General features: G+C 30.8%; 1 protein-coding gene across 2 annotated transcripts in view; it reads right to left on the bottom strand.

The window, feature by feature from the left end:
- Positions 1-26992, bottom strand: part of LOC134693434 (multifunctional procollagen lysine hydroxylase and glycosyltransferase LH3-like) — a 33505-nt gene extending 6513 nt beyond the window's left edge. Inside the window, exons 1-17 of one of the 2 annotated variants that reach the window (XM_063554258.1) lie at positions 26830-26992; positions 24918-25039; positions 20568-20656; positions 16103-16239; positions 15524-15638; positions 14927-14978; positions 14468-14580; positions 12906-12969; positions 11204-11301; positions 8345-8446; positions 7623-7754; positions 6063-6184; positions 4932-5033; positions 2881-3006; positions 2177-2312; positions 1346-1459; positions 213-281 (exon numbers count right to left, since the gene is read on the bottom strand). In XM_063554258.1, the coding sequence (XP_063410328.1) occupies positions 213-281; positions 1346-1459; positions 2177-2312; positions 2881-3006; positions 4932-5033; positions 6063-6184; positions 7623-7754; positions 8345-8446; positions 11204-11301; positions 12906-12969; positions 14468-14580; positions 14927-14978; positions 15524-15638; positions 16103-16239; positions 20568-20656; positions 24918-25005 (1659 nt within the window). In that variant the 5' untranslated portion in view covers positions 25006-25039; positions 26830-26992. Of the gene's footprint in view, positions 1-212; positions 282-1345; positions 1460-2176; positions 2313-2880; positions 3007-4931; positions 5034-6062; positions 6185-7622; positions 7755-8344; positions 8447-11203; positions 11302-12905; positions 12970-14467; positions 14581-14926; positions 14979-15523; positions 15639-16102; positions 16240-20567; positions 20657-21646; positions 21948-24917; positions 25040-26829 lie in introns of those variants that run through there. The other variant, XM_063554259.1, reaches the window with a different exon arrangement.
- Between the last annotated feature and the right edge of the window lie 311 nt (positions 26993-27303).

Below are 27303 nucleotides of genomic sequence, written 5' to 3'. Positions count from 1 at the left end.
AAAAAACTATGTGAATTAAGTTTTTTATCCTACATTGAACTTTTGATGTCGTCCCTAATATCTGAAAAAAGTGTGATGAAAATTAAGTTTTTTCAACCTATGTATTAGCAAACTATAAAGTAGACAGACTAACCTGTGCTATATCAGCATTCTCTGCCAAACTGGTGTTATAATTGGGATGTATTAGCAAACTATAAAGTAGACAGACTAACCTGTGCTATATCAGCATTCTCTGTTAAACTGGTGTTATAATTGGGATGTATGTACTTCTTCTCCCAGTCCTAAATATATCACATTTATTACAGTTAACACATAGTATTTTAAACAATTCAATTTTTTTAGATTTTAAATCATTTCAGCCGCGTTGGATAGAAATCGACCGTATGCAAAAAAAATCTCAATTTGAGTTTTGTTCATATTAATTTTGCTTATAGTCATACAATTTGAATGCAAAAAAACGTTTAACTCTAGCTTTCTTCTTTCAAAAGTTTCGTTATTTCAAAGTTGTGACGGATACATATATTTAACTTCAGAATCTCACGACAACGTTGTGAAATTAACGTTATCGTGCAATAATTTTATTTTGTATCGGTCCTTTATTTTTATTTAATCAATTAAATAATTTGTTTGCATTGGAAATTTTTAATCGCAAACTCCAAATATTTGAACCTTTCAAGGTGTTAAAAAGTAAAAAGCTCACACCTTATAACGTCAGAAACTACCTGTATGAAAACTTGTGAAACTTTATCGTAACGTTACTCGGTTTGACGTCGAATTGCATAAGGTCGATTTCTATCCGACACGGCTCATTTTTCAATCAATTGTTCCAGGTTATAATGACCAAATATCTTTATAGTTATGGATGAGTTACTACAAAACATTAAAGCTAGACAAACAATGGATACATGATTTAATCAAAAACCTATTTTACTGTTCATGCTTTAAGTTTACATATTACGACCTCTGTTGGAACTGGAAAAGCCTGAATGAAATAAAAACTTAAAAAAAAAAAAAAAAAAAGAAGATTCAAAAGTAAAAACAGTTTAATTTTCATGGATAAAATAAAAATGTTTTGGTGTTCCAGAAAATAAGTACTGGGACTTGGTAGGTTTTTGAAGAGAGTTTTTTAGAACTCGCCCCATATTTTTTTTTACACATGTTGTCTGATTAATGCTCAAATATGTATTACATATAGCCAACCACACAAAGATATTAATATGCATGTGCTTTCAGCAACTCTAATATGTCTAAGGAACAGTATCATGGACAACATTCTGTTAAAGCAATATAGAATCAAACGTATTATTTTGTCAAAGGCCAACATTTGGATAGTAATCATACTTACATAAGGATTGCGTAAAATCTCATACATGTCGTTATGTAAATGTGTTGTTGGGTATTCATCAAAGTTCACCAAGTGGCCAAAATACTTTGTATTTGTCACATACATGAATATACCCTAAAAATAAATAGAAATACCATAAAAACATGACAAAAAACATGATAAAGCACAAAGAAACATCCTATATAACACATACAATGTAGAAGCCTCCAATAAAACCTATAAAATACATAAGAAATATTCTTTAAAATACATAGAAATACCATATAATCATGATAAAATAAAGTTATCCTTATAAAATACATAGAAATACCATATAATCATGATAAAATATAGAGTTATCCTTATAAAATACATAGAAATACCATATAATCATGATAAAATATAGTTATCCTTATAAAAATACATAGAAATACCATATTATAATCATGATAAAATATAGAGTTATCCTTATAAAATACATAGAAATACCATATAATCATGATAAAATATAGTTATCCTTATAAAATACATAGAAATACCATATAATCATGATAAAATATAGAGTTATCCTTATAAAATACATAGAAATACCATATAATCATGATAAAATATAGAGTTATCCTTATAAAATACATAGAAATACTCAATACTAAACATCAAAATACCCACATTGCAATTTGATTAGGGATATAATTTTGTCATATGACCATGACATCATTAACATTATTTTCATGATATTACAGTGATTTCTTGAATACGGACTAAGATCTCGTGAAATATTTTATATATCCCAAGCCACATATACAGGAGTACTACTTGAACATGTTGAACATTTAAAATTCAATGTTTTACCTTGTCCCTAAGATTTTCAGCAAAATGCATGTCAGCATCTCTAACAGTTTGTCGTGTAAAGGCATCCTTTAGTTTTCCCATCAGAGATCCATGGACCAAATAAACACTGTTCATGTAGGGAACATTCCAAAGGCCCCTGAAATTAACAGATAATAATATAATAATCTTAAACTTGAGTGTCCAAATCTAGACCATAAATTATTCATTTATATATAAAACATTTACATGGAATCATCATAAAACTGAAATTGAATAGCTCAAATCCAGAATAGGGAAAGTCAATCACCCATTATTCTTATAAGTACTCTTTAAAACATTTTACAAAATTTGCCAGTATATCCTGGATTAATTTTTATAACTGTGTGTGGTGTTAAACTTTGTGGATATTATAAATAATTTTAAAAAGTTCTCAATGAAATACACATTTTCTGAAGGGCTTTAAGCAAATTTAGTTTTGGAAACACATTTTGGTTTCCGTTTAAATGATTTTTTCCCCTCCATCACAAAAATTGGTCCCCACAAAAATTAGATTAAACCACACTATATGGACCTCACTATTGTTTTTATATACTTCGAACTTTAATTGAATTTGTAATTCCATTTATCTTCATGAGGATATGTGCCTCCACAATCACCAATACAAACTACTTTAAAATTTAACATTAAAACAAACTGCAGTTTCTCCAACTGATAATTTATTTTACTCTTTTTTATATGCAACTATATCCATGTAATCAGCTGATCTGGCATAATAACCAATGTCGCTAACAGATCCCCAGAAATTAGACCAATACTGTTGTGGTCTGCATATCATTGGAGCAATCACAGTCCTGAAATATATAATAGTTATTCACAATTAAAGACCAAAGAAATTAGACATAAATGATTACTAAAAATATTGTCCTTGTATACAGTGTTAAGCGACGTTTCTTGTGTGAAAAACATGAGAATGTACTTTGATAAAAACAATCAGTATGGAACATGAAGCCAGTGCGATCACTAAGGCTTGTCTATACCAAATTTAAAATATTGGTCGAATTCGATCTTAAATTTCAGTTGAAGCCATTTAAACACTAGTGTGCTCCCTAGTTACATCAAGGCTCATTTATTTCAAACTGCTTTTAAGGATTTCTTGTAGATTTTTTATACAGTTTTGTATATTTTAGGGTACATGCATTTTTCATTTCTTTTTTTTAATTTTTTTTAAGTATCTTATAAATTTTTATATCCTTGTTTCCGAATTTACTAATTATTATCAAATGCAACCCTTAATCTATGTTTACTTGAATATTTTACACATGAATTATATAAATATGTATAATATCTGAATATTGTTAAAAAATATTTTGATGAAATGTAATGTGTAATTTGATTAATTACTTTAGTTAAGTAATTGTAATTTAATTAATTACATTTCAAAAACTGTGTAATGTGTGATTAGTGTAATTGATCATTTTTGCAATGTAATGTGTAATTTAATTAATTACATTCCAATGTAATTGACCCCAAGTCTGCTTGTTCGATTCTTTTAAGTTAGTGCTTTGTAATCTATGTTTTATGTATTTTTGCATTTTATTTATTTTTAAATGTGAAGCGCTTTATAGAGTAGAGTGGGGTGCTCATTTTCGCAACATCTTTCCATGTTTTCTACAGTTTTTGTTCAGGTCTATATGTTTTTGAAGTATACTGATATTTCTACATGAAGATAACTTCAAATGCAAAACATTCCTAAGCTTGAAAACATGTTTGTTTGAAAATAATCATCTGTAAAGTTAGATTAAATGGTGTTTGAAATTTCCGAAACTTTTGTCAATGGGGGACACATATTCTCCGTATTTACACATCTATATAAAACCAAATAACTGCAGCTTTATATAATATTTATCAAATAAATTTCATTATAGATGAACAGCAGACATTTCAAAGGCGTAAAAAACAAAAAATTAGGCCAATCAGTCAAAAAATTACTAATAAAAAAAATCTTTGAAAATCCTGTTTTTCATTCAGAATCCAACTGAAATTCGTTGTCAGTTTTTCGATCTTTTACAGTAAGTGCCGTAATTTTGTTTAAGTTTAAAAAATAATCATATTTGTTATAAAATTATAATTTATCGGCATATTTTTCCATTTCAGCCATCCTTTGAAGTGTTTACACCTCAAAATCATAAAACGGCGAAATTGTGTCCCCAGCTAATATGGCCCCCCACTCTAATTGTTGTTATCATATAATGCACTCAAAAAATATTGTATTTATTATATTATTATACTAATATTATAGTTCAGAAAATTGTTGATCTTAAAAATATTTTTGATTTATACAGACTACTAACAATTTTTATTAAAATATGACAAAATATTTAATAAACTCCAATGTAATCTTACAGTAGAGTCATTCATATTAAAGACTTGAAGCTCCTTGTTATTTCTTTGTCACATAAAATCAACTTGGAGATGCCCCTGAAATCACTGAACAATTGAACAAGGGTTGAAACAAAGTTTTTAAAATTTTGCGGATAGTATGTCGACTGAGCAAATCGTATAGGACCCCCATCAATAACATTCTCTGAATTGTTTCAAAGATAAATTTAGGAAGATCAAAACACTACATTTAAACATCATATCACATGTTTTCAATTTTGTATGGTTCCAGAGGAGTGGCGTCTCTTCCTTTAATAGTATAGATGTCATATATAATTTACTTGTTTCTTATAATAATGTATGTATGCACTGTAGTCTGTTTTAAAAATATATTTACCTATTCTGTTCTATCAAGCTTTTTAACAAAGTAGGTTCTGTAATATGAGCGTGACCATCAACAGAAAAGAAATACTGACACTTTGTTTTCAAACACATCTCTCTGTAGAAAAAAAACATACATTCATCAACCATGCAAAGTAACACATAAATATTCTAAACAAGTATTGACAGAAAAGAAATACTGACACTTTGTTTTCAAACACATCTCCCTGTAGAAAAAAAACATACATTCATCAACCATGCAAAGTAGGGTCTCTAAAAACACCGCAAAGGACCTCCTTTGTGTTGCATTTTGACTATTTAAAAATACACATACATCAACTATCGTACATTATAAAAATTGCAATTTTTATTGAAATTAATTTTTTTTTACATTTTTTTTTCAGGAATTATATTTTTTTTATGCTTGAAAAGGAATTTCATGATCAGGTCCTTTATGCTCTTATAAAACTTCTTTGAGGTCCTTAGTGCTCCTTTGTGTGCAAGGGAGTTCCTTTGCGGTGTTTTTAAAGACACATAAATATTCTAAACAAGTATTGACAGAAAAGAAATAGTGACACTTCGTCTTCGACTCCCTATAGAAAAACACTCATTTATCGACTATACAAAAACACAATTTCTAAGTTTGTCCATTAGTCCATCAGTCTTTTAAATATGGTTATTCAATGATATTGTTGACCTGCTCTTCTGAAGTACCTTTTAGTTCTAATATGCTGCTTTATCGCCCTGCAGGTAATTTATCACAGTTTAATTGGTTTAAAGTTGTCATGTGGTGACCCCCTATGATTATTAAATTTCATAGGGAGATCATGACATCACATCTACTGTTAATGGTGACGTCATCTATTAATGTTTTTGTGTCTCATTTGTTTATTTTTCAACAAAACGCACCAGAAAAAGTCCAGCGTGCAATAAATTCCTTATAGCTTCTCACCCCCTATGGACAAAAGAGGGTGAATAAAATCCATAGGAGATTCAGCCTTCAGCCTCATCCCCTTTGAATTCTACTAACCCTCTATGGATCTGTAGGGCGCAGTAGCTAACCATATAACTTATATTATCTTGCAACTTGTTATTTTAAAACTGCATTTGATACCAACAATAATAAACAGAAAATTTGATGACTTACAGAGCCCAGTTCCTGCCAGCTATGGTATTCATGTTGTCCTCAGGATTAACTACTGTCACAGATTTATAATTATCACCATAGGTTTCTAAGAAAGACACAACATCTTTCTTGTGGTACTCAGCCTATAAATAGAATCAGGATTTTCAAAATTCACCATTTTATACCTTAATATACTGTAAGCAGATTTATTTGACATTTAGAAATATGAATACATAAAAATATCTGTTTAGCTAACATAACATGAAATTAAAAGTTCACACAGATATTAAGAATAAATAAATAATCACACCAGGTGATGAATGAATTGCTAAGAAGTATGTTGATTGCAGGTAAAAGGTAAACAGATATATGACACTACCATATTTTAACTAAAGGTCACGTTGAGGTACCTATCAAGAATAATTCAGCCGCAGTAGAAGAGTTCTAATTTCAAAGAATTGGTTGGAAAAGTTAAAGTATGTGACATTTTTCTATGCACCCATCTTGTTTATCACAAAGGCTAATTAACGGAAGAAAATAAACGAAACAGAATTGACTGTTTTGCTGTGTAAACAAAGCTTATTTGTAATGGCTTGACTGTTGCGTTCTGTGCTTTGGATTGATGATTATCTTACCTGATTCTGAAGGAACAGATTGATTATCTTACCTGATTCTGAAGGAACAGATTAATTATCTTACCTGATTCTGAAAGAACAGATTGATTATCTTACCTGATTCTGAAGGAACAGATTGATGATTATCTTACCTGATTCTGAAGGAACAGATTAATTATCTTACCTGATTCTGAAGGAACAGATTGATTATCTTACCTGATTCTGAAGGAACAGATTGATTTTCTTACCTGATTCTGAAGGAACAGATTGATGATTATCTTACCTGATTCTGAAGGAACAGATTGATTCTCTTACCTGATTCTGAAGGAACAGATTGATTCTCTTACCTGATTCTGAAGGAACAGATTGATTTTCTTACCTGATTCTGAAGGAACAGATTGATTATCTTACCTGATTCTGAAGGAACAGATTGATGATTATCTTACCTGATTCTGAAGGAACAGATTAATTATCTTACCTGATTCTGAAGGAACAGATAGATTATCTTACCTGATTCTGAAGGAACAGATTGATGATTATCTTACCTGATTCTGAAGGAACAGATTGATTATCTTACCTGATTCTAAAGGAACAGATTGATTTTCTTACCTGATTCTGAAGGAACAGATTGATTATCTTACCTGATTCTGAAGGAACAGATTGATGATTATCTTACCTGATTCTGAAGGAACAGATAAATTATCTTACCTGATTCTGAAGGAACAGATTGATTATCTTACCTGATTCTGAAGGAACAGATTGATGATTATCTTACCTGATTCTGAAGGAACAGATTGATTATCTTACCTGATTCTGAAGGAACAGATTGATTTTCTTACCTGATTCTGAAGGAACAGATTGATTATCTTACCTGATTCTGAAGGAACAGATTGATTTTCTTACCTGATTCTGAAGGAACAGATTGATTCTCCTACCTGATTCTGAAGGAACAGATTGATTATCTTACCTGATTCTGAAGGAACAGATTGATTCTCTTCTTTGGATAATCCTGGTTTACAATATCCTCCAATGCCTCAGGTAAGAATGGAGTAGGTTGATCAATAAAGATAGATAACTGGACATCAGGGTACTCATCTTCCTATAATATCAATGTAAATTGGTCAGTCAATTTGTTTGTAAAACAACTACGATGGCATATAAAACTTAGTTTGTTTAGAGAAATTTGATGATTGACCAATCCAAAAAATTATGAGACCCTCGATTTGTCTCCCAATAACCTTATGACATCACGCATTTTTTAATTGACGTCAAATTTCTTGAAATGTGCTGCAATATTTTACAAGTACTTGTATTAAGTAATTGTAAACAAATTTGAATACATACAAGTGTAAATAAAAATTCTTTCCAATCTTTTTGATTTTTTTCCCCCAGTTTTCCATGTAATAACATTCATGTCAATGCAAATGAATTAGAAATATAACAGGTCTTCCACTTTTACATATAAGGTGGTAATATATCTCTCTTATGCATAGCTCTTATTCCTTGTTTGAATTTGGCTATAATTTAATATCTTTTCAGTTATATCAGCTCTTCAAAGATTGTCTTGCTTGTTTTAAGCTTTGAATTGACAAATTTAGCTTTGGACATCACTGAAAAGGATATTATATGTTAAAATATGCATCTGTTGCAATAAACATCAACTGTTTAATGTTATTCAAATAATTTTACCTTTAATCCTTCCAAACTGATTGTTTTTCTTTTGCATGACAAACAGCCAGCACTGGTAGTCCATCCATCAACTAGATAATTGGCTATTCTATTAAACTCCCCCTACAAAATCAACTAGATAATTGGCTATTCTATTAAACTCCGTCTACAAAATCAACTAGATAATTGGCTATTCTATTAAACTCTGTCTACAAAATCAACAAGATAATTGGCTATTCTATTAAACTCCGACTACAAAATCAACAAGATAAGTGGCTATTCTATTAAACTCCGTCTTCGAAATCAACTAGATAATTGGCTATTCTATTAAACTCCAACTACAAAATCACCAAGATAATTGGCTATTCTATTAAACCCCGATTACAAAATCAACAAGATAATTGGCTATTCTATTAAACCCTGACTACAAAATCAATTAAACAATTGGCTATTCTATTAAACTCCAACTACAAAATCAATTAGCTAATTGGCTATTCTATCAAACTCCGTCTTCAAAATCAATTAGATAATTGGCTATTCTATTAAACTCCGACTACAAAATCAACATTGATAGTTTTCACAAAAAATTCAATATAGAAAGTTCAGAAACAAAATAGAACTGTTAGTGTCACTGTAAATCATCAATGGATGACTAAACAAGAATGTGTTCTCAGTACACGAATGCCCCACTTGCACTATCATTTTCCATGTTCAGTGGACCGTGAAATTGGGGTAAAAACTCTAATTTGGCATTAAAATTAGAAAGATCATATCATAGGGAACATGTGTACTAAGTTTGAAGTCTATTGGACTTCAACTTCATCAAAAACTACCTTGACCAAAAACTTAAACATGAATTGGGACAGACGGACGAATGAACGGACGAACGAACAAACGAACAAACGGACGGACGAACGGATGAACGAACGAACAGACGGACGAACGGATGCACAGACCAGAAAACATGATACCACTCTACTATCGTAGGTGGGGCATAAAAACAGACTTTAAAACATGACCAAAATAATGAATATAGATCGTAGCGACACAACTATTGGGGTTTTATTTTATCTTATATATATACTGTCTAGTGTAAACATGATAAATGTTATCCAATTTTGTTTTATTTATACAAAATAATGTAAAATTGCAAAAATACCACCAGCATGAAAACTTTGTACAAATCTATAAACTGGAAATACATGAGAAGATTAACTGATCACTTTATAATATTTTTTTTTTTATTTTAATCTGAAATTATTCAATTATTCATAACAATAAACAGTATGGAAGTTTATTTCATAAATTTTAAGAAATGTTTGTTTTTCAATTCTGGCATAATGTGCTTTTTAGAAAATTTGACCAATTCTGACTCTGATTGCTGGCAGTCCTGTATCACTTCTTACATGTCATATGTCTTATACTATCACTTTTGTTTTTACTCTCTCTTTGCTGTTTGAAGTAAGAAATATAGATTCCACAACTGCAACATGTGTATTACAATATTTCTCCACTCCAGACAGTTGAATTTTAATATTTAAAGCACTAGGCTTGCCAAGCCTTTTAAATATTTAAAATTTAACTGTTCAGAGTGGAGAAATATCGTAATACACAAGTTACAGTGGTGAAATCTGTTTCTCTAATGATTTTTATCCTTCCTTTTCAAAGATTTGAGGAAGTTTGTGTACTTTTGATGTGATGTCATTGGGCATGGTCGGTCACCTTTTTTTCGTGATGTCACAATAAGAAAATTCAGAAGAAAACAAGAAAATTTAACGTCACAATTGAATTTCAACCAATCATTTGCAGAGAACAGATTTTTCACTAGTGATGAGAAATATTTTTCTCACAAAGGTCAGGAAATGTGAAAAAATTAGAAAAGAATACTTCCATCATTTCTACATTTTTTTTTTTCCTTCAGTTCACATTTGTCACGTTTTACATTCTTACGTTCTTAAATACCTAGTTTCAGGTATGCATTATTAATACCCCCAAGTTTCCTCAAAACAAGGAAACAAATCAAAGAAAAGATTTAAATCATCCATAAAGGTGAAAGTAGGTACACCATTTTTTTCTAAGAAAAAATATTAAGTAAAATACTAGTAAAAATAACCCTCTATTTTTTTTATTTTGAGTTTCTAAAAAGTAGGAAAAATATTAAAAAAATATTTCCAAGTTATGGAAATATTACTCCTTCCACAAACAGACAAATGGGTCATAAAATAAAGCAATAGTACAAAATAAGTATGAGTATATACTGCTGAAAAGTTTTAACAACAAATATTAATTCAACCTAATACCATTAGAAAAAAAATCTGAAAAAAATATATACTTTACTGTCTTTAAAATGCATTACATCTACATGACCTATGTCAAATGAACTTCTTCAATTCATAAAACTTAAATCTTTTATGAATCGTTTTTTTTATTATTAATACAACATACTTCAGAATTTCTGATTTTTCTAGATTATCATAATCAGTAATGCACTTTTAGTATAGTATATTTTACTTACCATATATGAGGGTAACTTCAGTTGGAAAAACATTCTTAATTCTCAATTACTTAGTTTAATATAATAAATATAAAATAAAACATTTTCACTTATTTTGTTCTTCATTAAACTTTGAAAATACAATAATATTCCTATTGATGTTCAAATTAGAAAATTATCTCCCCTTAACACTGCATTAGAATTATTCGAAACCTCTTTCCATATAGCATATGTTAGTTAGTTATTTCTAGACACCAGATAATTGCATAAATAGCATTAAAAAGAAACTGAAATCCCTTTTCTCATTATGTTAATCATGTTAATAGGCCAAAACTTAAATCTTATAAATTTTATTTGATAGTCTTTTGCAAAAGTGCTCTGCATACCTTAATTGGACCATTCCCATGTATGATAAGGGGTGATGTTCCTGTTTTCATGTTGTACAAATAACTGTGGTCCCCTTTTGACTTCAGAGTGGTATCACCTAAAAAATATAGTGGAATTTATTACATGGATATGTATTCTAATATGATTTCAATTACCGTATCAGAGGTTATTTTCGCGGGATGCAAAATTTCGCTTTATCTTGTTTATTTGCATATAGAACAAAATCGCCAAAATAAATTCTGACAATTTAAAATAGCACAGGCAGGGAAATTAAAGTTTTTAATCAACCAAAATAATAACCGCCAAAATATTTCGTATACCTTATTCAATGAAAATCTTGAAAATTTACACCCGCGAAAATAACCTGCTGTATACATTATTAGGTATCCTTGGCCTTTAACATGATGGATAACAATTATTTCTGGCAGTGATTTATATGTCAGGTTATTTTTTGATAGAGTGTATTAATCAGACTACTTTCATTAAATAAACAACATAGCTGCCTCCATTCATGTTGCAGATACAAATTTTGTTTAATCCATCATAGAAATTACTACTAAATCTTAAGCATGTTACAAACTTTAATGGTTATAGATTCGTTAATATTTTCATTAAAATTCAGTCAATTATCAAAGAGATGCGGATCCAAGATGTGTACTTACATTTGAAGCAAAGCAAACCCCTCAATTTTAAAATTATTTGTATCAAAATATAAAATAGCAGGTGTACAAAATAATGCCATTGTTTTGTCATGAGTTGGATATTTGAATTAAGTTGTTCTTTCTATTACATTTGCCATAGACTTTTGAATAGAAATGAAGTAGAAAATGCAAGTAACTATAATTTTTTCTACACATTCTCAGCTCATAATCCACAAACGAAAGTGTTTTTAAGACATCAGAGGAATGAAGTTGTTGGATTTATTTCACATGTCAAATTAACAGTTTTTATTTTACTTGGAAATACTAACCAGGTATTTCATAACAAACAATGTAATAATCAAAATTTTCGACAGTTTGACTGAAAGGAGCAGTTTGGCCCCAAAATATAGCAGTTTCACAAAATTGTGAAAATGTAATCTTTTAGCTATTTACTGGAAAGTCAAATGCTTCTGCTACATAAATATCGGCTGTTTTATACAATCCAGTGCACATATATTGGGTACTAGCATCATTAAGTCATGCTAAATTACTGAAATCTTCACAATCTTAGCATTTTAATTACTTTTTAGACAGTTTTCCTCTTGAATGAAAGTGGCCGCATTTGTGTTCATTCATAAAATCTATATGTAAGGGGTATTTGATGATAATACATAACATAAAGGTTGAGGATGAACACCGATGCGGCCACTCTCATTTTTGACAAAACCATCTGAAAAGTGACGTCTTCTGGCATATTTGATAGATTTTTTATATCTAAGCTTGAATTGGAGCGTTTTTAATGACTAAATCAGTTAAATTCTTTTACAACAACTAATTGAATCAATTAAAATAGACACTTAATGTTTAAAAATAGTCCAAAACCTTTTGTTAGATGAACCTGTTATTTGAAGCCAAAATCGGCTCTTCTGTTTATGAGGCGGAAAATAATAGGCAAGTATGGTGGACAAAAAAGTACACTGAATTCACAATGTCAATGAAATAAATATCAAGCTATCCAATATAATGAACCGTTATTCATTTCTATAACATAGAGACTTACCTAAAGCACCATTCAGATTCTGGAATATTTCAGATTTTGTGTCCAACTTCATTCTCCATTTATCCTGATAAAAACAATGTGATATAAGGTTAATATGGACAACAAACTATAAATAGAAAGGTGATATAGCCATGATAGCGATCACAGATAAATACAAACACAGCAACTGGGAGTAAATTTTAATTATAAAAAAAGGCATTTTACATTTATAAGTGGAAAACCTCAAAAAAATTATTTCACTAACAATCAAAATAAGCCGCGGTCATGGTGTGTGTTTTACGACCTTGACTGGCTATTAAGCCCTAGCATGGTTGGCTTGGTGAATATTATGTTGTTTTGGGTTTCTTTATTAATTTGGTATGAAGTAGTCTTTAAAAAGGCTGTTTTGGTAGGTCATCTGGGACCCCTGCCAACCATGATGATGTGGTACTGGTTAAAGACTCTTAAGACGTACTAGTAATAATAATAACAGCAAACGTTATTAGGACCACTGTAGTGAGACGATGAACTGACAGTCACTTTTACAATACCACATGTACAAATACAGGCCCTCAGATGTGAGCATAACACTCCTCCAATCAACAAATGGTTTTGGAGTGTATGTTTACACAAATGTTTAAAAGACATGAGGATTTCTATTCACCCTTGACTCTGTTGACAATAAAATGGTTGAGAGGGGTATAAAAATATATCAGCCCAACATTTTTGTTCCATAAATCATGGTTCATTGGGTTGTTGTCAATAACAAAGTACTGTAAATTCAGAAATGATTGCATGCATTTGTTATTGCAATTATGTCATTTCAATGGGGCAAAATCATCTTATATAAGGGAGGGGGGTGTAGAAAAAAAGGTAAATTTTAAACGAAAAATATATTTATGTTACTTGGCCAAAAATAATAAAGTGGCGAAAAATATATTGTTTTGACAAAAGAGGGGTCGAAAAAAAATAATTGACCCAGAGAAACCCTGTATCTTGTATTATTTATTCTTTTAATTTAATTCTCTTTTGGTTCAAATCCAATTTATGCAATGCCTAATCATACCATTACAGTAACATTTGTCAAAGCTTATGTCATTTATAGTTACACAATAAGATTCTTCCACTTGACAGGAACTACTTACTTAATACTTAAAACTAGTGCATATTTCATGAGAAAAAATGGAAAAATTGATTATTTGAGTGAATTTTCCTAATGCGGCACAAAATAATCTGGAAAAATTCAAACTTGACCTGTAACTTTTCATGATAAAACTATATACTATATATCTAATCAATATCTCCAAGCATAACAAAAAATAACGATGAAAACTGATTATTTATGTAAATTTTCTAAGTTCAAGGACCATAACTCTGCACAAAAATTGTTAAGACTGGAACAAAATTTGAACTTGATCTGTAAACTGTCATGATTAAATAATATACCAAATAACAAATCAATATCTTTAAGCACAAAGAAAAACAGAGTGGAAAAATAATTTGTCAGATGAACAGACAGACGGAAGGATTGCAAACTTTAAGTCCCTGTTACCTTCACCATTAAGGGACTAAATAATACTCACTCTGGTTGTTTTATCCAGGAACATCTTGGTATAATATAACTGATCATCATCCATGTCATTTATAGTTTTATAATTTACCATCTCGACAATGTCTTTAGCATATCCAATGAAACCTGCAATATTTCAAGTAGATCATAACTTATAGTTAGTGTGCAATATTTTGAAGTGTTGCACTCATGCAATATTTTTTATAAAATAAACCACATTTAGGGTCATAGAAAAGTAAATACACCCCGTGTATATCACATATTTTCATAAAAAAAAATATACATTTTTGCAATGTTTAAATCTAACTGAAAATTGAAATTAAAGGGAAAAGATAATTCATGTAACTGTTTTTCATATATTGCCATTTCCAAGTCAGTCAAGCAACATTTTGGAGATAAAATTGAGAATGGAAATGGGAAATATGCCAAAAAGATAACTTTTCATGAAATAAAAGAGTTTCATTATACATACCACCACTATTTAAGAATCTACATTCATGAGGTTTTACTTCTGGGTATTGTTCCTGAAAAAATAATAAAACAAACAATTTACAGATCAGAAGATGCTTAAAGGGTTCAAATACTAAATTGTAGAATTTAAAACTAGTACAAAACTCACTGTTTTCATATCTATAAATATATTCAAACAATCTTTGTCTATCCAAAACATACTCAAAGCAGCTAAAAAAAGTGCTTTTAAATGGTTTTTTTCTTTGTGTGTTCTGTTTTAACACCATTAAAAAGTTTCTAATTGTAGTCTGTTTGAAAATCATATGATGACCTCAAGAATTTTTGGGGTATTTTGTCTCCTTGGGTTGCTGTCTTATTGACTCATGCCGCACTTCCTTTAATTTATCGCACGAATATTCAAATTGATATAAAATTCAATGACACAGAAATTAAACAACAAAATTAATCACCATAAAAAAATAAATAAAAAAAAAAATATACAAACTTTTTATCTATGTTATAAGTAGCTATAAACTATAATTGTATAGTTTACTTTCAAAACCTAACACATAAATAAAGTACATTAAATTTAATATAGACCATAATGTTAAAATCATACTTTTAAGTTTGCATCTGGCCAGCAGAATCCTTCAGCAGAAAATATCACATTGGAATCAAACTTCTTAAACTTTTCCAATATTTCATCTGGCCCTGCAGTGAATACTACATCATAGCTGTAAAATGTATAAATTTCAAGTGTTAAATATGGTAATATATTAGTAAAGTCCACAACCAAACAAACATATATATAGTCTTTTATAATTTAATATGTGAATTATCTATATTATAATTTTTTTATGTCAAAAGTCATACTCTATTACTTTCAATATATGGACGTATTTTCCAGAAATCGCATGAAAGCAAATTTTTGGCTAGTTTTTAAGATACGTTCTATGCATTTGTATACCAATTTCTTATTAAATGTATTTCTGTAAGTATAAAAACTTTACATGCTACATATCTAATACAAAACAGCACCCAATAATGTATGGTTGACAATTTTATTAATAATCTTATATCTGAATATTGATTAGAATGTCATTCAAGTAAAGCCCAAGTGGTGTAGAATTTGACAGAAAGTTGGACAAAGTGATACCTCACATCCTCAATGCTGGATGCACCCTAGTATTGACTATACCTGTCTGTGAACATTATGATAAGGTCTGTTCTTCCTTCATACTGTGATAGGTTCTCTTTCAGTATATTAACTTTGTGTCCTCCTCCAGAAAATCTGGCAATGTCTCCTCCTCTCCATTCCTGTCCCATTCCAAACGTCTACAGGAAAAAAATAATATTTAGTTGCTATTATCTATCTGCCCTATTCATTAGGTCTACAGGAAAAAAAAAATATTTAGTTGCTATTATCTATCTGCCCTATTCCTAAGGTCTACAGGAAAAAAATAATATTTAGTTGCTATTATCTATCTGCCCTATTCCTAAGGTCTACAGGAAATAAAATAATATTTAGTTGCTATTATCTATCTGCCAGCCCCTATTCCTAAGGTCTACAGGAAATAAAATAATATTTAGTTGCTATTATCTATCTGCCAGCCCCTATTCCTAAGGTCTACAGGAAATAAAATAATATTTAGTTGCTATTATCTATCTGCCCTATTCCTAAGGTCTACAGGAAAAAAATAATATTTAGTTGCTATTATCTATCATTGTCTATGTCATTTGGTCTCTCCGCTGGACAACAGTTGGCAAATTAGCAACCATACCACATTTTCTAATTTTACATTTACAGTAACAAAGTACAGACTAAAGTAGGCGGGACTATATTAAACTACTCCCCCCCCCACCCCCCGCTTTTTTAAGTTATTTTAATTCTGATATTAAAAATGGCAACTACAAATACAGATACCATATAGCAGGTAAATTTCACAGGGTGTTTATTTTCGCGGATAGAACAATTTTTTTTATATGATTGTTGATGCATGAACCAAGTTTATAATGTATTAGGTTCAGTGGTGGGAATCAGAATAGTTTCTTTTAACAAGCAAGAACATACAGGGAGAAGGTATGACTCCTATTGAAAAAAATATACACTCGTAACTAAGAGGGTTTGTCATGCAGAATCAGATTGATAGGTAGGGATAATATTTTATAAGTTGTTTTACAATAAAAGATTTGCATATCCCCCACAGACAAAACCTATGGGAAAGCTTAAAATGTTTCTAAGAAGGTAAATGAGTAAAAAAGTTGGTTTAGGATGGGTATCTAAACATTTCTTTTCAAAGTCACAATTAAATAGATGAAGGGATTAACCATGCCCTATAGGTTAACCAATAGTTGCCAGGAGAAGGTTTTGCGATGGCAAGCAAATTTGTTTATGGTTTTGGGCTAGTACAAACTTGACAAATGTGATATAATAATCAAATTGTCTTACATTATTCAAGGTCTGCCACATGTATGAAGTCATGTTCCATTTACAAGACACATCAGCTTAAGGGCTAAGTATCACAAGATAAAACAAGTATGGTCCAAAACAAGTTGTATGACAAACAGAAGCAGGAACATAATTTAAACGACAGACATGACAGACCATAATCATGATACTAATGCTAAGAATATACTAGATTGAAGGAGAGATACTGTGAAGGAAATAAAAAGTAATTAGATATGAGACAACAAACCATTATCATGATAATAATGCTAGGAAATAAATAGAATATCAGATGTCATAAAATTGAGAAAGGAAATGGTGAATATGTCAAAGCGACAACCACCCGACCATAGAGCAAACAACAGCCGAAGGCAACCAATGGGTCTTCAATGTAGCGAGAATTCCCGCACCCGTAGGTGTCCTTCAGCTGGCCCCTAAAATATGCATAATAGTACAGTGATAATGGATGTCATACTAAACTCCGAATTATATACAAGAAACTAAAATTTGAAATCATACAAGACTAACAAAGGCCAGAGGCTCCTGACTTGGGACAGGCGCAAAATTGCGGCGGGGTTAAACATGTTTATGAGATCTCAACCCTCCCCCTATACTGTATACCTCTAGCCAATGTAGAAAAGTAAAAGAATAACAATACACACATTAAATAAATGTATGTTCAGAGGAAGAACATTTAAAAGGCTGTCATTCATGTACAGTTTACTAAAAAAAATCTAAATATATCAGTCTGTGTAGTGTTTGTCAATGTCATGTTGTTAGCTGTTGGCTTTATCATTTGAATTGTTTCACATTTTGTCTCCCTGTGCCTTAAATATCTTATCATATGGAATAGACTTTGCTCATTGTTGAAGGCTGTAAGATGACCAGTAATTGTTCATATCTTTGTCCTGTTGTCTTTATGGATAGTTGTCCCATTTAGATTGGCAACCCTACCACATTCCCATACCTTATTTTCATACATGTATGTTATTAAACTTGATCAAACTTTATTTTAGCACCAATTGATCTTAAAATGTGTGCTCGATTTTACTGGTCGAGCACAAAAACTGGTCAATTCAGACTCAAGGCAGTTTGTAGTATTAGAATGCGTAAGATGGACACAAAATTGAATGGAATGTCAAACAAGAATTTCAGTCATGAAACTGTTTGCATATTTCACTAAGGAAATTACTACTATGAAAAAGTACAATAGGGTTAAGGAAATACATGATCTGCTATTTAAGCATGTTAAGTAGGCTCTTAAAAATTAAGTAACCAAATAAATCTGAGTCAATCAAGTGTATAAAGATATTATGTATATTTACATCGACACATATTATACAAAACTACAGATTTTTACTTTTATCAAACAAAATCCACAGGATTTGATACTGTAACATACTTTTTAATATGTATAAAACAACAGCTGGTATATTTACATGTATTAAATACTCCTTATTAAGACAAACGTCTTTTGATCAGATGTAGATAATTCAATTTAAATCAATTTAGCATTGTAATACAGAATTAATACAATGTTCATAACATTGATTTATGACCAATTGTAAAAGTCACCTGAAAATGTTAAAACAATCAGTCGGAAAATTGTGAAAATAATTTTTCGCTTCACTTTTCATCAAATTATATTGCATGAATGAAACCTGTTGCCATCACATAAGTATCATAATAATATCATTTGTGGAACATTAATGGGCAAATCTGCCTCTTTCTTCTAATCCATTATTGTTCATTCAGCCTAATACACTTTTATTGCATTCTTATAAAATGTCAGATACTGGTGGAATAGTATTATAGGGTTATTGCATGAATATTGGGAAATATTGTCCCGAGTAGAATGTTATATTGCACAAGCTTGTGAGTGAAATATATGTTCTACGAGGGACAATATTCCCCAATATTAATGCAACAACCATTTTATTGTATAGCAATATAATATTTGAAAGTAAAAAATGGTTTAAACTAAGATTTAAACGTTGATGACGTCATGAATTTGGAAGATTTATTGCACTAGTGCAATATTGGAATTTATTGCACGCTAATTTTTGGTTACTTTCTGTGGGAAATATTATATTGCTATACAATAAAATCAAAATACTGCACTATTGATTCATAGTTAAAATTAATAAATATACTGGAAAACTTGATCACAATCTTTCTGATTTAAAAACATGATTTTTTAAAAAAAAACCAGGATCTATCAGCCAACTTAATCTTTTTTTCCTAATATTGTCCTAATATCATGAATATTAAAGACAGGCTAATATTATCCTGACACTTTAGGGCAGAAAGGAGACTTGTGATTGCTCTTACATCATAAATATGTCAAAATTGACATATATTTTGACATATTTAACCTACATTGTAAAATGCCCATTCAGGTTTTGGTCAAATCAATACATATACATGTATAAGCAAGGTGTTATATTTAACACACATTTGCATCTTTGTCAAACAAATTGTAAAGATGATTTTATTTTTGGGTAAAGTCTTTGGCTCATATATCAATTACAAGGTCTCAAAATGAGCCTTTTTGGAATTTTGGCAGACAAAAAGATTGAAACCCAAAATCAAATATATATTCAAAAGTGACAAATTCAAAAATATTAAATTTGGAGATCTCCAATTCATGAATTGATTGCCTCTAATTTTTATCTAGCAGTTCATGTCAGTTTTCTAAATGTAAGTCAACCAGTTATATGCATGTATGGGGTAATCATGGTAATTCGGAACATCCACTTTTCCTGACAATGCCTGAGGGACATGTCAAACTAAAAACAAAATGTAGGGTAAGGCTTAGATTGTACCTACAATCCTGGAAATCTGCTTGAGAATTGAGAACACATTGGCCAATCTTTTTAATAATACATTATTGAATATTCAAATGTTTACTATAACATGTATAAAATGAATAAATCTCCAGCTCTTACATTTTTTTAACAAACCATCTTATGGTATGTTTAGTAAGTTTTTCTTCATGTTTTTTAAGGATACATCATTTCCATGTACCATTTTCTTTCTAATATGACTTTTTCGTTATAGTTCAAAGACAAAATTGATCTCCCTCGAAAACTTATGGAATGCAAGGATGGGATGTTGGACCACATCCTTAAAATTAAATAACTTTTTAAGATGTTGTCATGTAAATTAGATGTTGTCCTTTCTTATTAAATAATTTGTATACATGTGCATTCTTTACCTTATGTTTAATTCCATATCTGTCTGCTGATTCAGCATATCTCGTAAATCCATCCGTTTCATCGGTAGCTATTGTCACTGCAAGTAACTCTGCAAAAAACAGTCATATATATAGTAGATAAAGTAATGAAACTATCAATTAACATGATATTGTGTAAAACTTGCACACATTGTAGGGTTATACAATCGAATGTGACCTACCAAATTAGACTATTTACTGGATTTGTAAAATGTTTACATAAGCAACAAGCCCCATTTTTTTATATATATTTCCCTTTCAAAAAACGAATTTTAGAATCTTATCAAGTGTGAATATTTTACACTGGACCTGAATGAAAAACCCTAGTGAATTTTTGTTGGTGGATAGGATACACTAGGGTTTTCATCCTCCTCATAAAGTACACTGGCGGAATCAATCCACTGTTACATAACTACTAATCAGGTATATCAATACTGTAACTGTTTGTCTGAGGCATTCTGTGAGCTGACTTTTCATCATGTTCATATGATTTTTTTTTTAACAACAAGACTATCATGACTATAATCTATTTGTCATGTTTGTGGGCCATTATAAATCAGTTATATTATAATACATTTGTAATATATGTACATGCTATTATGTGGTGTAAAGCAAACAACAATCAATCAATTAATTTTATTCAGTAGGGTATAATTTGATCAGAGCTGGCAAAATAGTATTTTTTCTATTTTGTCGGTGCTGGTCAAATAGCCACTGCCTTATAAAAATGTTCATGGTTTTCAGTTTGAACGTTTGTATACTTCATAAATACATGAAATAATTTGTTGGACTGTGACTTAAAATAGGATTACGATAAATTAAATAATTATTAATAAGTTGCAATCTTTCTCAATGGAAATTAATCTAAAGCTGGAGAAATGTAAAGGGGGATAAAACAGAAAGCTTTTTTCATTCAAGTTTCTTTTTGACAAGTTACTGCTAAATGGTCTGGCTTAAAGTGGAAATGTACAATTTACAAAAGTGAATGATACAGTAGTAAACAAATTTCATGCATAAATAAAATTATCCAACATTTCTCGACATAATTAAAATTTGCTTACCGACATCAGAACATTTAATAACAGAAGACAAAAGTCCGATTAAACAAAAGCAGACTAAAAATTTCATTTTGTCTCTTTTTGTGTTACTTCTTTAACCGGATGTCTGATGTTAAAGTTAATTCAGTATGCAGCTTCTCTTAGAACGTCACTCGGAATACGTGGCAAAGAGCACACGCACTTCTTGAAAAGTCTCTTGCTATTTGAAACCTGATATCTCCGCATCTAAACTGTGCAGAACAAATGTTTTGATTGATATCCGTTCGTAAGTTTCTGGAGATTTCGATAGTTTTCGGAATCTTTAATGATAAGATCAGAAACCTTCCGATAGTCACTCCCACTAATTGCAAAATGTTAACGGTGACAACTCGGATTTTATAATAAGTTTTTTTCTTTGAAATTGTGGATAGAAATCAATATAGTAAACAAATTGTTAAAATTTACATTATTTAAGTTCAATATTAGCAAGTTAATTAATAGATGAAAGAATATGAGCTCATAAACATATTTTTATGGTTTCATCTTATCAAGTAATAGAGATAAAATTATATGGCCTCTAACTGCTCTTTATCTCTGTAGGGTCTCTCTTTGTAGATCACTGATCAAGTCACGTACAGGATTTTTAAGCGAATTAAACCTTGTTCAAAACAAAGATATTCCAATGAAATCTGATTTATTTACAAACTTTACAAAATGGCTTAACATGTGACATATGATAGTTTCATTTTTAAAATAGAAAACTGGTCTCTAATCAAAGATCATCAAATCACAGGCTATCTAAAACCAAATTGTCGAAAAAATGACATTTGAATTCAAATAAGGGAATTGCAGTTGTTAAACGAGAAACTAGAACAGATTGTAAATGATTTTGTATCATGGACGAACTGCTAGGTTTTTTTTTAATGTTGTTGACCCTGGTAAGTTTACTAAGCACTGAGTTAGATGTATGTATCATAAAAAAAAATCAGTCAACATCATCTGTGAAAGTTTTCGCCTGGCTAGAGAGAGGGTCACTTAAGTTCATGTACATAAAGAATGTTGCAACATTTGACAAGCTTTCTATATAAAAAAACAAAAAAAACCTCAACATTGTACTTCATTGAAAAATAAAATAAAAGATATAAAAGATAAGAATCAAAATGATCGTTTATTGGAATCAATACTATACTGGTGACAGTTTTTATGTGCGTCAATATGAATATGTTATTACATGCTAACCATACTAACATGTGTGTACATGCAACATGTTAATGCAGTCAGGATACTAAGTAAATATAAATGTATAAAAAGAAAGATCAAAAAAACTTATCAAACTTATTTTTTTTTCAGGATAAGATCTGAAAACCAATTAAACCTTACATAAATAATTTAATTCATAGATATTATGTAAAGCGCCAAACACATAGTAATTCAAATATTTTTGAAATTGCCAAACGTTCATTGTGAAGCTACTCTATTATATTGAATATGCCGAAACATAATCCGCATTAAAACTATCATATAAGAGGGGGAGGACAGGGGTAAGGGAGACAGGGAGAAAGGAGAAAGGGGTAGGAGAAAGGAGAGGAAGGCTGGGAGAAAGGAGAAAAAGTTGGAGAAAAAAAATAAAATATGAAAATAAAATATCTCTCTTTTTTTCCGGTGAATTAAAGAAAATAAAATAAGGAGAAGAGGGGTAGGAGAAAGGAGAAGAGGGGTGGGAGAAGGGAGAAGGGTACCCCTGTCCTCCCCCTCATATAACGCATCGCCGTGAAAGATACCAGACTTATATTGCAGTGACATCATTCATCATGTTCATGTGTCTAGACTTTACATACTTGCCTATAGCAGCTAGAAATGAAAAATGCACGTAATTAATCCTTTAGAATTAAGAAAATGTCATAGAAGTAAAATCAAATACACAATTATTTATAATTATCGCTATTTTCGAGTTTTTCCTTAAATCTTTGTTGACTGCCCTAATATCGTATATTTTCTCAGCGGAGAAGAGTGATATTTATAGATTATCGTTGATCATCTTAACGAGATTGATTTTCTCGCTTGAGCCGGGGCGGCGAAATTAAGCGAGAAAGGCAATCGAGTTGAGATGACCAATGATAATCTGTTTATCGCTATTTTACTTATGACGACGTTGTCAATTTCATGTCAATTTCGTTAGCAACGCCACGTGCCTGCTTAGTTTCAAGCGATGATTTTCCATCTCAAACGAGTAGCATGATTATCAGATATGAAAAATTATCACAAATAAAAACGAAAGGAAAAATGCAAAAAATAGCGATAAAATCTGTTGATCGCTATTTTACCTTGGACGATGTCAATTCCATGATTTTATCAGCAACGCCACGTGCTCACTTAGTTTCATGCGACAATTTTTCTTATCGCTATTTTGTGCATTTGATCTTTTTTTGTGATAATTTCTCTTATCGCTATTTTGTGTAATTTTCCTTTGATCTGTTTTTGTGATAATTTTCATATCATGCTACTCGCTTGAGATGGAAAATTATCGCTAGAAACTAAGCATGCACGTGGCGTTTGACACGAAATTGACAACGTCGTCACAGGTAAAATAGCGATAAAAAGATTAACATTGTTCATCTCATCTCCATTGCCTTTCTCGCTTTCGCCGTCCCGGCTCAAGCGAGAAAATCAATCTCGTTGAGATGATCAACGATAATCTATAAATATCATGCTACTTGCTAGACATGCTAGATGCAAAATTATCGCTAAAAACTAAGGTGGCACGTGGCGTCGTTAATAAAATTTACATGAAATTGACAACGTCGTCATAAGTAAAACTTGATAGCGATAAAACTCGATTGCAGGGTTGAGTTCAATATCGTAGCTGCTACGTAGTGCTACGTAGATTTTGACTATTGAAAGTGTAGCTATAGACTAGCTGCTACGATATTGAACTCAACCCTCATGATGATCAGCGATTATCTATAAATATATAGCTTAGGGAGCTACAATTTGATTTTTATGGGGGGGGGGGGGGGGGGGCTAGGATGAAAAATTTTGTCCTGCCTTTTATTTAGCTGTAATCTCTGTCCTGCCTTTTTATTTTTCACTCTGTTCGGTCCTGTCTTTTTTTTTTTAGTTTATCCTGACTTTTTTTTACCTAAATTGTCCTGACTTTTTTTTTTTTGCAAGTGTCTCATCCTGCCTTTTTTTTACTCAAAACTCCTGTCCTGCCTATTTTTTTCAAATTTCATCCTAGCCCCCCATAAAAATCAAATGGTAGCTCCCTTTACTTACAGACTATAATCAAACCTACCGGTTCCATTTGGCGACCCTCCAGTATTCATAAGTTGGGTTGATGGCGACACGAAGCATAGCACAGCAATCACATACTGAATTCTCATTTTCTTGTTGTTTGAAGAAAAAGGTTAAGGGCAACTGTAAAATTTAGAAATGTTTGCAACGGTTAATTCATGTTCAATCCACCATTTTCTACATAAGAAAATGCCTGTATCAAGTCAGGTATATGACAGCTGTTATCCGTTTGGTTGATGTGTTAACTGTTTGAGTGTTTGATATTGCCATTTGCTTTGTGACTTTCTTTTTCAAATTTTCCTCGGAGTTTGATATTTTTGTTATTTTACTTTTAATTGTTTCGAAAATTGCGTGACGAAATAGGTGTCACGAAAATGAAAAAAAAACCTTTCACTTTAGATTTGGTAGCATAATTTGTATGATGTATTTCCTGAAACCCCAGCAATTTGACTCGTATTTTTGTCATTTGTCCAATAATCGCAATGAATAATTGAACTCAATAAATTCTGTATTTATAGGGGCGTGTAAGTTGTGAACGTGTGCAAATTTCAGGTTGGACAGCTATGTATACGTACGAATGCTGCATTAGTTTACGCTTTTATAACCTAATGAAATTACAAAAAGAAGAATTCGTTTCTCAAATCATAGGAGATATGTTGTATAGATAATCAAGATATATGTTATCAACTCCAAAGTAACGGTAAATCAGAACGGAAATATGATGGATATTTAAAGATCAACAGAATAGTCCATTGAAACAAATTTCCACCAGAGACCAACATGATGTGGAAGGTTATCAACTCTGGGTCACCAAAGGGCCTTCAACACTGAGCAAATCCCATACCCCATACCAAGTTATAAAATGTACCGAAATGTTGGTAGAACAATTCAAACGAGAAAACTAATGTATGTCTAAGCATGTCTCCTAGACATATATCTATCTTAGATCCGTTTGGATATGTACGAAATATTTGCCACTGCACAAATAGCAAACACCAATCAATTAGGCAATCTATCGGTCAATCGAAGATTATTTAAAAACTTTGTAAAATGACGAGTGAACATAAATAAATACATGTTTTATTACAAAGTTTCCCAACATGTAAAAATTGAATTTCGTTTTCAAGTGATACTCTGAAAAATTTAATCGTGTACATTTCTGTATTATGGGACTCGAATGTCTGTTGCCCGTCAGTTATAAGGAAACATAAATGTAGTTCCGCATTGCTCATTTTTTATAGTTACATTATATAATATGTGACACTTTAGTTTAATAAAATAATCATTATCTTATCTTATCATAATACTATCTTATGCTCCAGGCACATGTTCAATGGAGTATGGTGATTTGGCAACTGAAATGAAGTACATCTAATTCCTTTCAGAATTTTATTTAAAATTTATCAAAAGTTTCGATCGCATAACAAACTGCGAATGGCCGATGGACGACAAGTAAAGTAGACGGCATTCTCCTACCCTCATACTCGCGCTTAAGTGTTTTTTTGTACTCCATTTTCTACATATCAAACTGAAGATTTTTATGAAAATGCCAAAATCTGACCATTTACTTGCATTGAAAAAAGAATGATTTAAAAGACCTAACTTGTTTTCACGTATACACTCAAGTCAAAATATTTAATACGATTAACTGAAGCTTCATCATTATTTGTAGCATAATAATTAACCAATTCACTTCTAAATTAGCTTCAGAAGAAAGTAGTATATACTAGGATCTATACTACACAAAGTTTGTCTTCCAAAAATAAAACAAATTGAAAGGCAAATTAATTTGAAATTATTGGTTATATATCTACATGTATATTAAAGGCATACCTAATTAATAAAGGCGGATATCGAAAAAAAAATACATTAGAACTAAAAATCTACATGCCAATTCATAAGAGTTTACTTACACTGTCTAAGAATAAGATATCCCCCAAAACTAAACTTTTGTAAGCCCCAATAGCGAAAGCAAAATCACCAAAAACTAAACTTTTCTCCAAAAGCGGAAGAAAATGCAGGTAAGTTTCCAATCCAATGAACATGTATCTATCTAGACGTTTTAACGGCACATGTTGTGATCAAGGTGACAACCTGTAAGAAAATGATTGATATACACCTATAGTTCAAAAGATCAACAGCAAACATGTGTTTATGTGTTGAAAGGAGTAGATTTGTTTAGTCTTGGTATATATTCATGCACTGCAACGCCGAAAACAACCGTAACTGGGTATTAACAAGCTGTATCTTAATTGATCCCTTTCATCCCTTTCATTTTCCTCCCTTTCCCTCCAAAACTCATTTTCTTATCTTGCTATAATGTTTTTTTTAAAATATGCTATAACTATAAAGAGGCGCTACCTGTGCTAGATTTTCCTATAATGTTT

This window comes from Mytilus trossulus, chromosome 12 (assembly GCF_036588685.1).
Source record: "Mytilus trossulus isolate FHL-02 chromosome 12, PNRI_Mtr1.1.1.hap1, whole genome shotgun sequence".
Taxonomy (NCBI): Eukaryota; Metazoa; Mollusca; class Bivalvia; order Mytilida; family Mytilidae; genus Mytilus; species Mytilus trossulus.
This window is presented reverse-complemented; position numbering and strand designations above follow the sequence as displayed.